Source organism: Panonychus citri, unplaced genomic scaffold, assembly GCF_014898815.1.
Source record: "Panonychus citri isolate SS breed McGregor unplaced genomic scaffold, ASM1489881v1 Contig00134, whole genome shotgun sequence".
NCBI lineage: Eukaryota > Metazoa > Arthropoda > Arachnida > Trombidiformes > Tetranychidae > Panonychus > Panonychus citri.
In genome coordinates, this window is record NW_026515539.1 from 378336 (window position 1) to 391780 (window position 13445).

A 13445-nucleotide genomic window follows, 5' to 3' on the forward strand; every position below is an offset into this window, starting at 1 on the left:
AATGGTGTTAAATGTATTCTCTTGATGGTTAATATGGTAAATATAAGTGGAAAGAATATTGATCCAAAATGTAACACGTACAATTCACACAGAGAATTCTGGAAGATGAGACCAGCAAATGGGAACCTGTCAAGAAAGAGAGAGAGAGAGTTGAAATATATGAAATTAGGAATAGAATTTAATATCTCTAGATGAAAATAGAAATTCTAAATTAGAATAGAACAAAAATAAAAGAATAATTAAATCTTACCAGAAGAAAATAACAATAATGGTGATGATTAGATTTGCAATAGAAAAACAAAACAAATGAGAAAATCTTATTCAAGATCAACTCGTAAATATTAGTTTCCAATGATCGTAATAAAATTGATTGTTGTAGATCATTGCACTAGTTGATTAGAAAATGATGATTAAAAGAAAAATGTAATTAATTAAAAAAGATTTTAATCAAGACACGTTACAATTAGAGAGAAATAAACAAAATAAAAGCGAAGATAAAATAAATCGAAAAAAAGAAAGAAAAAGAAAGAAAAAGCGACAGTGGAAAAGAAAGAGAATTTACTTTCCCTTTCTACTTTTCTATTCTATTTTGATGAACCATATGGTTACTTTTAATTCAGTGGTGATTGAACAATTGTTGATAATTCAATTCTGTCTGGTGATTAGTTAATTTCTTTGACTCTTCTTGTTTAGCTTGATAAGATTTTGATTGTTATTAAGATGATTTAATTGATTACTAATGTAAAAACTTTATTCTTGTGAAAACGAGAATCAATTGATTGTAAAATGTTAATAATGAAAATACAACAAAATAATTAGTTAAATATTGGATATAAAAAATGAGAAATTGTGACAAAATAATAATAATAAAGTTAAATGGATCAATTTGAATGAGAAATTAATAATAATTGGATTAGTGATCGTCATTGGAAATACTGTTTTGAAAAAAGTGATAATTTCGTTTCCTGATTAACTTGATCATTATCGCCATCGGGGTTTATTGTCAATTCTTGAAAATCGTTGTTGTTGTTGGGTTGAGTGTTGGCAGTTTGATCCATCAAGACTAACATCTTCCGATAATTGATCACTGGCTCGACTTGAGGCTAAATATTGAGAAGAATATAAATTTAATTGTGATTAGAATTCAATTGATAATATTTTTTTGCTCCCATGTTATTGTTATTACCTCCAGTTCTGGGCTGTGATCGGGAACGAGATCGTAATTCACCAATGTCATCAGAATCTTCTAAACTGTTATCATCGACACTGGTACACATCGGGACACTTCGGTCGGTTTTCTCTCGAATCTAAACGCAAGTAACAATTAGAAGACAATTAATTAGTAAACCATCAATTTGGAACAAAAAGTAAAATAATCTACCTTGGTAATCGGACCATAAATGACATTCCCTTCAGTTGAAGTTGATGTAACCTTAGATTGGAAAGCGGCCATACTTTGACTCACACCATCGGCTAAAGGTTCCCTTAATTCAACGTTAGTGCGACCCTTGGCTGTTTCAGATGGAAAAGAACAAAAAAAAACAATAGAATTAAACTTGATAGAGAATCAGAGGGAGAATAGAAAACTTGAAAAGGAAAAGACAAAGACAAAGATCAACAGGTTAACCATGACACAAACATCATCATCATCATGATGGTAAAACAATCAAAGATAAACAAAAATAAGAAACAAACAAACACAAGAATAACAAGTGAATAATGTTGATAACATAAAAGATAACTTGAAATCGTTGCAAAGAAACAAAGTAAACAAGTAACAGTATTTTGAGCAGCAATAATAAGTCATTTTCTTGAGCTTATCTGAATTAGATGTTGATCTAAAAGTTATATAATATGAACGTCATTTTCCCATGACTATAATTAGCCAACAAATTAAAAGCAATAAACTAATTTAATTGTAGAATTAAAAATCACTCTTACCTCTACATGGATCATTTTTAACCAAGAATTCATTGAGACTAACCCAACCTCCACCGACACGAACCATAACCACACTTCGTAAGATACGTACAAGTCGTAATTTTTGAGATTCGCCAAACTGTAAACACGAAAAGAGAAAAATACAAACACTAATTAAAACCGAAATTCGAATAAAAATCAAACAAACAAGTTCGAAACTCGAATTGACCAAAATAAGAAAAAGAAATTAAGGGAAAGTATACTAATTACAATAGGAGAAAAGAACATAAGTTGAGTGGGAATTATTTCTCTCTTTCTCTCATTTACATACCCGATATTTGCGTTCTTCTACTTGGAAGACTTTGTATTTATCTCGGCATGAACATTGAGCCACTTGGCGGAAAACTTCATCTTTGATTATCTCCGCTTCGGTTTTGTCTCTAAGTGTATCCATCCACTCCTTTGAATCAATGTAACCATCGGAGTTTCGGTCAAAAATGGTCGCGACTTTGGACATTTCACTTCGACTGGTTGGGAATTTGGATTTGATGAAACCTTCGATAAACTGTTCATAATTCACTTTACCATCATGATCATCGTCCATCTTACGGAAAAAGTCCATAATCTTAGCCTTTTTTTCATTCATCCAATCAAGGAATCGACGTCTCCAAGTATCAAAATCAAAATCTCTTAATCTTTCCAATTCACTGAAGTAATTGTGTTTACTTCGTAACCGGATTAACCTATCATTTAGAGACTTGACCAGCTTCTGCCATCGTCCGATCAATTCAATAGCCTTTGAATGGGTCAATGAGGACAAAGAAACTTCAAGTGATTTTACTCGTAAAATTGATCGGCTTGAGGTTCGAGTAGCTGATGACCGCTGATTTTGCTGTTGGACATTGTTACCATTATAATAATCGGTGGCCACTTGATCAAATTCCGATTCTTTGACCATTACTTTTGATCTGAATGATTCGAAATGTTCAATAATCTGTTGAATGGCCGCAGTTTCATCAGGAATTGGTGTTGACTCCATGTCTTCAAGCTCTTGTTCAGCTCTACTAATCCATTGTAACAATTGATCAAGACAATTCAACTTGTCCATTAATTGATTGTAAGCTGATCTACATTTGGATGATTTAGTTTTCAATAGATTGGAAACTGATTCCCATTTAGATTCAATAACAGTTATATAATGACGAATTGTGTATTCACCATCCGGGTGACAATCAAGTAAAATATTTTGACATTCGGCAATCAATCGATCGCGATTAACTTGTTCCCTTTCAAGATCACCAAGGTAACTTTCAATTTTCTCATTATATTTAGTCAATTCTTTTTCTTCAGTTAAACTAATTGTCGAGTCCATTTTAGTGACAGAAGTTTCAATTCCAGTTAACCAGTTAACTAATTTATTGATATCAGCCTCTAATTGTTCCGCTTTTCTTAATGATTCTTTCAACCTTTTCTCCTTTAGAATCGACCTTTCCTTTAATTCATTCATTGTTCGGGTTAAATCACTGATTTGATGTTTAATGCTCATCGTTTCATCCGATCCAACGATATTGTTGATCAATTGTTCACCAAGTCGTTTAATTGTTACCAGTTTCTCTTCCTGAGAAGATAATGATTTGGACCAAGATGAATGCTCTTTGATCAATTTGGTAACAATTGAAACATCACCATGAAGATTATCAATTGTAATTTGATTTGATTGTAACCATGATGCCAGTTCTTTAACAAGAGATGAATATTTATCCGAGCAATTAAGATCAGTTTCAAGAGAAGATAAAGTTTCACTAATTGTGGATAAAGTTGATTCCCATTTAGATGATAATTCATTCAGCATTCGTTGGAAAACTGGAGAATCGCCTTTGGGACTTTTATCTTTCAAAGATGAACCCAAACGCATTGTAGATTCATAAACCGATTGTTTGGCCTCAAATGAACGGAGTAAATTCTTGTAATTGTTTCGTGTCTCAACCAATCGAGAAGAAAGTGATTTAGCTGATGATACAGATCGATTTTCAAGAGCAACTTCAGTTTCGGTCAACCAATCAATCAATGAAGTCCATTTGTCAACAAATTCTCGGGCTAATTTTAAATTTCTGTCAAGAGTTTGACCTCGATCAATGCACCTTGAAGTTAAACGATTAACTCGATGTCGTATGGCGACAAGAAGTTCCCGTTGTTTTGAGCTGGTTCCGCGTTTCTCAAGATCATCTAATAGTTGACACTTGGAACGAATCGATTCCTCTAACCTTTGATTCTCGGTCATTTGAGTTTCCAATGTTTCTGTTAAATAAGACGCTTCCTCCATCTTTTCAAGAGTAGATTCCGTCTCGTTCAACCAGGATTCAAATTCGGTCAATTTTTTCTCAAATGATCGAGCTTCGTTAAGCGCTAATTCAATCGCCGCCTGTCGCTTGTCCAAAGTCGCCAAATTGGTTGAATGTCGTGATTCCATTGAGCGAATAAGATGAACGAAATGTCGATGAGTCGTTTCCCATTCTCGACCTAAACTGACCATTTCTTCTTGGGACAAAATTCGAGACAATTCACTTAAATTGTTGGTTAATTGTTCACTTTCCATGCAAATCTCTTTAACCTCTTGTTTCTGCTTCTCAAGGGTGACAACTGAATCAGTTGAGATCGATGATGATAATCGATTAATATGAATCTCTTCTTGTTTTAATTGACTTTCAACTTTATCCAATTTACGCTGAATTTTATCAACAATGGTTGATGCTGATTGAATTGATTCCAAGCGAGAAGTTAATTGTGATGAAAGTGATTTAACTCGCTCACTGTAATGGTTAATCTCATTGGTAAATGAGGTGAATCCAGTTGAACCCGTTGACATCTCATTGACCTTAACCTTTGATGAATCAATTTTATCCATTAAATTATGAGATTGATTAATCAAACTTTTCGTAATCTCAATCAATCGGGAATCAAATGTAGTCGATGTCATTACTTTACTTGAATGAATTTTACTTTCAAATTTTTCAACATCCGAAGCAATTTGCTTAATAGTTGAACCAATTGAAGACAATTTAGCAACCATTTCCCTTAATTGTTCACTTTTCTTGACTGTTGATTGATGGATCTTCTCATATCGAGAGCAACTCTCTTTAACCTCCTTCTCAATCAAATTAACTGAAGAATCGATTCCAGTAACTCGTAATTTGGAAACAATTAAATAATCCGAATGATGAGAATCCAATGATGATTTTAATTTCTCAACAAAGGACAAAGTTTTCTCGTTAGTTAATTGATTACTTGTGACATCAGGTAAATTGGAATAATCAGTTTCAACAATATCCAAGAAGGAATTAAATTTTCTCAATGTTTCCTTTGCTTTAGTTGATTCTCTTAAACATGTTTCCAATTGATTAATTTGTTTATCAGCTGATGATCTTATTGATTCCCAGGTAGAATTGATTGTCGCCAATTTGGATCGGATTATATTGGACTCGGGTGCATGTGATTCAAGTCGACAGATTAAATCATTTCCTGATTCAATTAGATCTTCATAATCAACTTCTCGAGATTGAATAGTCTTGATTATCTCTTCAATCCTTTCAAATTCGTCTTGTAAAATGTTCAATTGTTGACTGGTGTTAATTGTTGTCGATGATTTTGATGATAATGATGTTTCAATTGTCGATTGCCATTTGGTAAATTCATTGGTTAAAGTGACAAATGATTGGAAATCTTTGTAATTAACTGTTATCTCTTTAATATCGTTATGAAGTTCACGATATTTACGTTCAATTTCATTGAGTCCATTTCGAGCCTTTAATTGTTCATTTGATGAAGTTAAAAGGCGACAAAGATTATCACAGATAACCTCACATTCACTGATTGTCGATCGATGTGAGGTCAATTTCGATTCCAATGTATTCAATTTAAACTCTTTCTCATTAACGTTGATTGTTGACGAAATTAATTTATCCAAATCTTGAGAAATTGTTTCCAACTCTTGGTCAATTGTGGTCAATTTTTGGTAATATTTAGATCGGGCTTGGTCTAAATCATTTAGTCGTTTGGTTAAATCATTTGCTGTTGATAAACACGATTTATATTGATCATGAAGTGATCGGGTTAATCGCTCTATCCGACTGTATTCAATTGAACCCCGTTCCATTCTGGCCTTACATGATTCAGCGGCTTCATCAACGGTTGACAAAATGTTCACTTGAGATGTTAGCTCATGCTTCAATGAGGTCACTTTTGTCCGTTTAGATTCAATGTTAACCAGATCATTTTCATCATCATAATCGGCTGCCAGTGATCTTAAACGTCGGTCAATACCATCGAGCCATTTTTTGGCCGCAGTGTAACTCTGTTGGAAGGCTTTAAATTCAGTTATTAGGTCAAGTCGTTCGTTGATTTCCGATACAATGTCAGCCCAGTTTTCTTGTTCATCGTCGACAAGTGTAACGTTTGTTGAGATGACGTTTTCGATTACTTCACCTCGTCGAATCCGATCAGCTGTGGCCATGTCGATGATACCTTTTCGAACAGCTAAGTCAATGGGAATTTCTTGACCGGTTCGAGGATCATGAACAGTAAGGTCAACCGATCGTTTAACTGAAAATCCACTTGTCGCAGATTCTTGGGCTTTTAAACGATCAGCAGTTTCCCTATCAACTAGACCTTTTCTTACGGCTTCTTCTAACGGAACCTCTTGACCTGTTGAAGGATCTTTGATGAAAATCTCTCGAGATTTAAGAACCTGGACAGTTTCTCGTACTAATCTTCCAGATCCCGATCGACCTGATTCCTCGTGTGGACCTGGATTAAGTGTTACATGTGATGTGGCTGATGCTGATTCCATCAAAAGTAATGGTGATGATGTTAAGATGAAAAGTCCCCGTTTAACGGCCTCTGATAAGGAATAAGTTTTACCGCGTTTAGCGTCAAAAACAAAGTATTTAACTGGATCTAAAATTTTCCGTGAAATGGCCTCACTCAAGCCTATTGGTTTTCCAGTCAGTGTATCGATAACGGAAAATTTGCCCAATCAATTTGTCGAGATGCCAATGAGTCAGCCAAAGTTGTTCGTTTGCCGGTGACCTCGTCAAAAACAGTGTCGCTTGAGGGACAGTAGAAAATGTTGGTTCCTATTTCAACAAATTCTTCATATTTGGTCATCGATGAATCCGCAGTTGTGGTACCAGTAGATGAAGATGCGGCTTGAAGATGTGGGGAAGATGAAGATGTTCTTGTTTTCGAGGTCGAAGATGTTGATTGGTACCGTTTGGATTCGGTAGTTGAAGATGATGTTGATGCTGATGACGATGCTCGTGTAGTTGGACTAACGGATCGATTTTGTCTGATTGATGATCGCACTGGAGATGATCGTGAGGAAATTGAACTTGGTTCCAAAGTTACTTCATCTCTTGGTGACAATCCTTCAGTTCGTACAATTTTAATCACTCGGGTTACCAATGAGTCACTTGTTTTAACACGATCATCAAAGGTCACAAATCTACGATCAATGGCTTCCTCCAATGAGATTTTACTTCGAGCGGCATCAACTGAATAACCTCCATGTTCATCAAGTAAACCTTTCTCAAGTGCTCGATACAATGAAACTGGTCGAGTGTTGAGCGGGAAGATGAATTTGAACCGGAAGTCGTTGTTGGGGGAGGTGAAAGACGAGCAGGGTCAACTACATCCGCTGAAATGGGATTGATTATTTTACATTTCAATGCTTCTCGAAAAGTGATTTCAATTTCACGTGAAGTTGGAAGGTTGAACATACCCGATCGAGGGTTGAGAAGCTTCTTCTTGATCGCGTCTTTAAGTGACCAACCGTCTTCGGGACTTCAACTGAACATTCGATGACCTCTTTTGAAGAGGTTGATGTGGTTGTTATCTGGTTCACCTCACCCGATGAAGGTGATGACTTGTCATCGTATTTGCTGGTTGATGAAGAGGTTTTTGTCTCGGTTTGATATGAACGAGAATAAGATGATTGTTGGCCTAATGGTTCTAAATTTATTCGAACTTTTTTCTCGCTTTCTCGACTTGGTGATCGATGTTGTGATCGACTACTGGTCATTGATGAAGAGAGAGAAGGTGCTGTGGCTGATGTAATGGGAGCTTCCGATGAAACAATTGATTCATTTATCATTTTAGGCCAAGATGATTCCCGTTCACCGCATTTTTCCCAAATTTTTGCTTCATATTTGGGTTCGGGTGTTGTTGGGCTTATCTTTGATGAAGATGCTAACGATTCGATTGGCGTTGATCGAGCGGCACTTATTTTAGATGAAGCGTTACTACTTTGCGACTCAGGGCGAGATTGTCTCCATGATCCTGGTCGATAATCATCTCGATTTATAGATCGAGTCGGTGATTTGGCCGGAGATTTATCTCGATTGTTACCAGTCCGTTTCGGTGGATCACTTGACCTAAGGGTCGCTTCAAATGAGTTGCGACTCGGCCCTTGGGTAGTGGTAATACGAGCTGGTGAAGGTGCCATTCTCTACAAGAGGAAGTTAATCAATTACAATTAACTTGAACAATTTACCAAATAAATCAAATTATTCCCTACAAGTGAAATTAAATCACAACTTAAACAACAATTAATCAAATTTAAACACAAGAAAAGTTAATCTCTCACCTTTCAAATCCGAGGCAGAAAATAAAATAAAGTAAATCCTTGTGGATAAACAAATAGTTGAACACAATCAAATTGTTCCCAAATAATTTAAACAACCGAATGAAACAATTAATGATGAGATAATTAAACAATCGCACAATAATTAAGATCTGATGTATTACCGAGATGAACTGGGATGAAACTGAAAGGAAGAGGAAAACTTTTGTTAGAAAACTTTGATTTTGTATGAATGAAATTTGAAATTCGAAGAAACTTGAAACTTCTATAAACTTCTAATTATAATTAATGATTAATAACAATAAACAAGAAGAAGACGAAGATAATTGAGAAGAAAAAAAATTCGTAGGATAAACAACAAATTTCTAAAAAAGGCTCGAATATGGGTTGGGATGAATTCGTGAGAAAACCAAAGGCATCAATGGGAAGCCCACGAATCCAAGGAAGCCGAATGATGATAATTCTCACCTTAACTCTCTTCCACCATGGATTTCCCTCCCTCTCTCATCATCCTCATCCTCATCTCCTTATCTTCATCTTCATTATCGTTTACATGTCAACAACAAGCAACAAAAAAAAGCGAAACAAATAATAATACAAACCTCGAGAAAATAAAATGAGTGGATGTTGATTAAACACTTAACCAAGGTTCGAGATTTTTTTCTTCTTAATTCTCTATATGATTAACCAATTCTAGTGTGGGTTGATTAGTTAATTCAGTTCCCCTGAATCACAGTTAAATGTATAATACTAATCATCGGAACTTTGATTTTCCCAACGGAAGAAAACAAGAAAAAAAAATCCAACAATTAAAGTGGGTAAACATTTTATTCAACTTGTTATGTGTCTAAGATGATTACTTAAATTGTTAGCAGGCTAATCATGACTAATCATGATTAACTAACACACAAGTGAACAATTTAACATAGAAGCGTAGTTAATTGTAACTTCTAATTGTAAATTGTTAACCATCATTGAGAAAGTCAATGTAACTTTTGAACTTTTTGTTTTCGTCACTTCCTTTGGATTTAAGTTTATAAGATTAAGGGAATTGATTGTCAACAATTAACTAACTAACTTCTTAATTCCTACGCATTTAGATGATCAGTATTTTACTATTTTTTTTAATACCGATGATTAAAAACACTCACTCACTAATTTAACGGACGGAAAATTAAAATCAAGGTTAAATTGTGCTGTTTATTTGGTTCGTTAATTGTTATTTATTTGATTGTTGTTAATTTAAGTTAATTCATATTTGAAGATTACCGATTCTAAATTCAATCTATTTTGATTATCAAGCTTTCGTCTTGATCTTGATCAATCTACCTTGATTGTTCAAGGTAATTTAACAATTTAGAGCGTAGGTTAAGTTAATAATAAGTCAGTGATTTAAATTGTACAAAGACAATTAAGTTAATCACTCAATGTCTCCGTTTGTTTTCATATATAAACAGAAATAGTGATTAAGATGATGAATCAAAACAAACCGGAAAGATTTTGATTACCTTGTTTTTTAATTTAATTTAGTTTAAATTGAAACAATCATATGCATGTCAAAACCTTAATTGTTGTACAATTGATTGTGATGATTAAGTTTAATCCATAAATGGTTGTATTGATTTTATTCAAGACCTTCAATAATTTTAGCTCATCATCATAACCAATTTATTGATTTAAATTGTTATTTATGTCACAAATTGTTCACTGTCAAAGTTTATTTAATTGTTAATTCATATTTTTGATTAACAAGGTTATCAATTAACCAGAAATCACTAGAAATTAAAATGATTAAACAAATTGTACAATTTACACCTACATCTTAATTTATGATTACTTTTTTGGGCTATCGTATATTTTGATTAGTTAGTTGTTGTTGTTTCTGTTTGTTAATTGTTGCTAATATTTGGTTAGCTACTTGACCTTTGATTAGTTTATTAATATTATTGTCTTACCTTGAGTGTAAAAAATTTAGACGACAATTAGTTAACTACAACAATCAAGGAAACACAAGAAAATGTATTTTTAATTGGTAACACTGAAATTCATTAATTAGTTAACTTCCTTAGTTGTGATGCCATTCGTGTATTCAATTCATCACAATATTACATTAATTACAAAATTACATTATCGTAATTGATTTTGCTGCTAATTAGCAAACAAAATAGTTAATCATCATAATAATACATTGAATGATTTACCTTTGTTTAAATACAGCTTAGATTAACCTTGTTAACAATTAACTCAGCAATTGAATACAGTAAATGAATCAATGGCAACAATTAATTTTCATAAAAAAAGCAAACCAAACTAAAAAATCAGTGTTAATTAAATTCACATAATATCGGGTGGGCAGAAAAGGATGTAAACTCAGTATAAAACTTAGCACGATTATCATGAAAGTAACTTTTTCAGAAAGTAGAAGGTTGAAAATGATGTTGACCAAATTCTTACGATTTAAAAAGTTCTGACCTCTGGGATATTATAATCCAAAATTAAGGTTAATTTTCCGTCGAAAATTGGCCTTTTCCTCCTATAAATCGGCTTCTGGTCACTTTACAGAGATGAAAAAAATGTCAATCCAAAGCTTGAGTAAAAAGCATTAGGATAGACTTGGTTTGGTTCAAATAAATTAAAAGACCTAAAAGTTATGCCATTTTTTTCAAAATTTGCCATAGTCGTTTTGGATGCTAAAAAAGGTGAACCAAAAAATCCCCATGTTAAAATCCCATAGACAAATTAACAATTAACTAAATTGCGGCGACAATTTAAGCAATTATAACATAAAAATTGGGATTCTACCATTTTCAACCTTTCTCTTTCTAAAAAAGTTACTTTCATGTTATAGCCCTATGATTTATACTGAGTTTACATCCTTTTCTGCCCACCCGATACATGTAAGTTCAATTAATGAATCTCAATTCCAACTGATTGTTTCATTTAACCTTAATATTAATAAAAATAATAAGATTAACACTCAGGAAACTATTAATATTGATTTGATTGTTAATTATAGCCCATTGGTTTTCTCGCAATCAACTCATTGCTACACTCAGAAGCTAATGGTTTCAGCACCGTAAGTAAGTTGAAATTAGAATTTGGAACAATTAATAATTAATTAATAAGAAGATGATCACATTGTTAATTTTGATTAATATTGTAAGGGCAATCAAGCAACGCAACAGGGAAGCATCAACCGATTAGTTAATCAAAAACTCAAAAGTTCACAATTAATTATAATCAGAATTCATAAGACTTCTTGAGTGTCAATTTCTAATCAATTTGCTACAAGTTAATTAAATTCATTTAAGGCTTCGGAAGTGTTAATCGAAATACTTCCGATTAAAATAATTCTGTATTAAACTTCAGGGAGAAAGGGGTATAAAAAGGATACGATAACTAAAATAGGAAGGGAGTGATAGGGGCTGAGGGTTAGTATGAAGAGTATCGAGATAGAATGAACATCAAACGCTGTATAATCTAATGCTTACTCCTGATAACATTAGTGTATCTATCATATAAGAATTATAATGTGTTACCTTAATTTTATCTGTATTGGTGTCGTGAATTAAATAACAAATAAACTAGTTAACAAAGTTTATATATCTACATTAATTATCAACTTTACTGATGATCATCACTGATTCACATTTGCCATACAATCAAAGGACAGGGTAAGTCGAAAATATCTTTTAAAGTATCTGACCCCGGTACGAGTCCTGGTCAGATACTTAGTTTGTTACTCAATCTTACAGTGGTTCATGGAGATAAATTCACAGTAAAGACAAACTATTGCTGTTTCCAATATAAAACCCGATTTTCCTTACAATATTTTCTTGAAAGGAATGAGAATCTACATTCTTGGATATTTAAATTTAACAAGATTGAATTTAGTTGACTTTGATATTTTTGATTAGCACAATTTTTTGGTAATTTGTTGAAACCGAAAGTAAGTTGAATTTTTGGTTAATTGTTGAGATTGCAATTTGAGATGACAGGGCAATTAATTAATATGATGTATGACCACCACGAGCTTTGATTACTTGGTTTAAACGCTTAGGAATACTTTCGACTAGCCTTTGAAGGACACTTGAGGGAATTTTCATCCATTCGGCTTCGAGCGCCGATTTGAACATTTGCTTGTTTTTTCTCATTGAGATTGGAACTTTACGATCTAAATGATCCCATAGATGCTCAATAGGGTTGAGATCGGGTGATTGTAGAGGCTAAGGAAGAACAAGAATCTTATTTGATTCGAAATAATTAGTTGCGAATTTACATGTATGCTTAGCATCGTTATCTTGCTGGAAGACAAAATCATCTTCAATACCCATCATATGAGCGGAATGATTGAGATTTTCTTTCAACTTACTTTCGGTTTTGTGATTTCCTAGTTTATTGGTGATACTGGGTGGCGCAGCGGGTACTGACGGTTTTTGTTGCTTAATAACTTTAGAAACAATAGATATATTTCAAAAATTTTTAATTGAGCATTTTGCTAGTATGCTTAAGTTATTTTAACCATGGTTCGAAAATATCTCCATCGCGACCGATAACTGCAGTAAGCCGTTTTTCAAAGTTTTGAATTACTGAATTACAAGTCTCTTTTTTGACAGAATTAAAAGCTGAGATTATGGCGTTTTTGAGCTCAGGTAATGTTGTGATTGAGTTTTTCCAGACTTGGTCTTTAAGAAAACCCCACAAAAAGTAATCACAAGGGTTGAGATCTGGTGAATAGGGTGGCCATTCTATTCCTCCTTGCGCATGCGCTGGGAAGTCTAAACCAATGACATGCGCACCAAAAATGGTTTCAAGTGTAGAAAAGACCTCGGCTGTTCGGTGTGGACGTGCTCCATCCTGCATGAACCATTCTGAACCATCCAACCCT

General features: G+C 33.6%; 1 protein-coding gene across 1 annotated transcript; it reads right to left on the bottom strand.

Moving 5' to 3' along the window:
• Positions 1–4: 4 nt before the first annotated feature.
• Positions 5–9096, bottom strand: LOC128391598 (microtubule-actin cross-linking factor 1, isoforms 6/7-like). The gene is given in 10 exon segments (XM_053351512.1): positions 5–126; positions 251–1103; positions 1187–1307; positions 1382–1512; positions 1942–2059; positions 2252–6948; positions 6951–7545; positions 7548–7759; positions 7762–8487; positions 8561–9096. Coding segments are annotated over 8 exon segments (6654 nt in total). The 5' UTR covers positions 8420–8487; positions 8561–9096; the 3' UTR covers positions 5–126; positions 251–981.
• Between the last annotated feature and the right edge of the window lie 4349 nt (positions 9097–13445).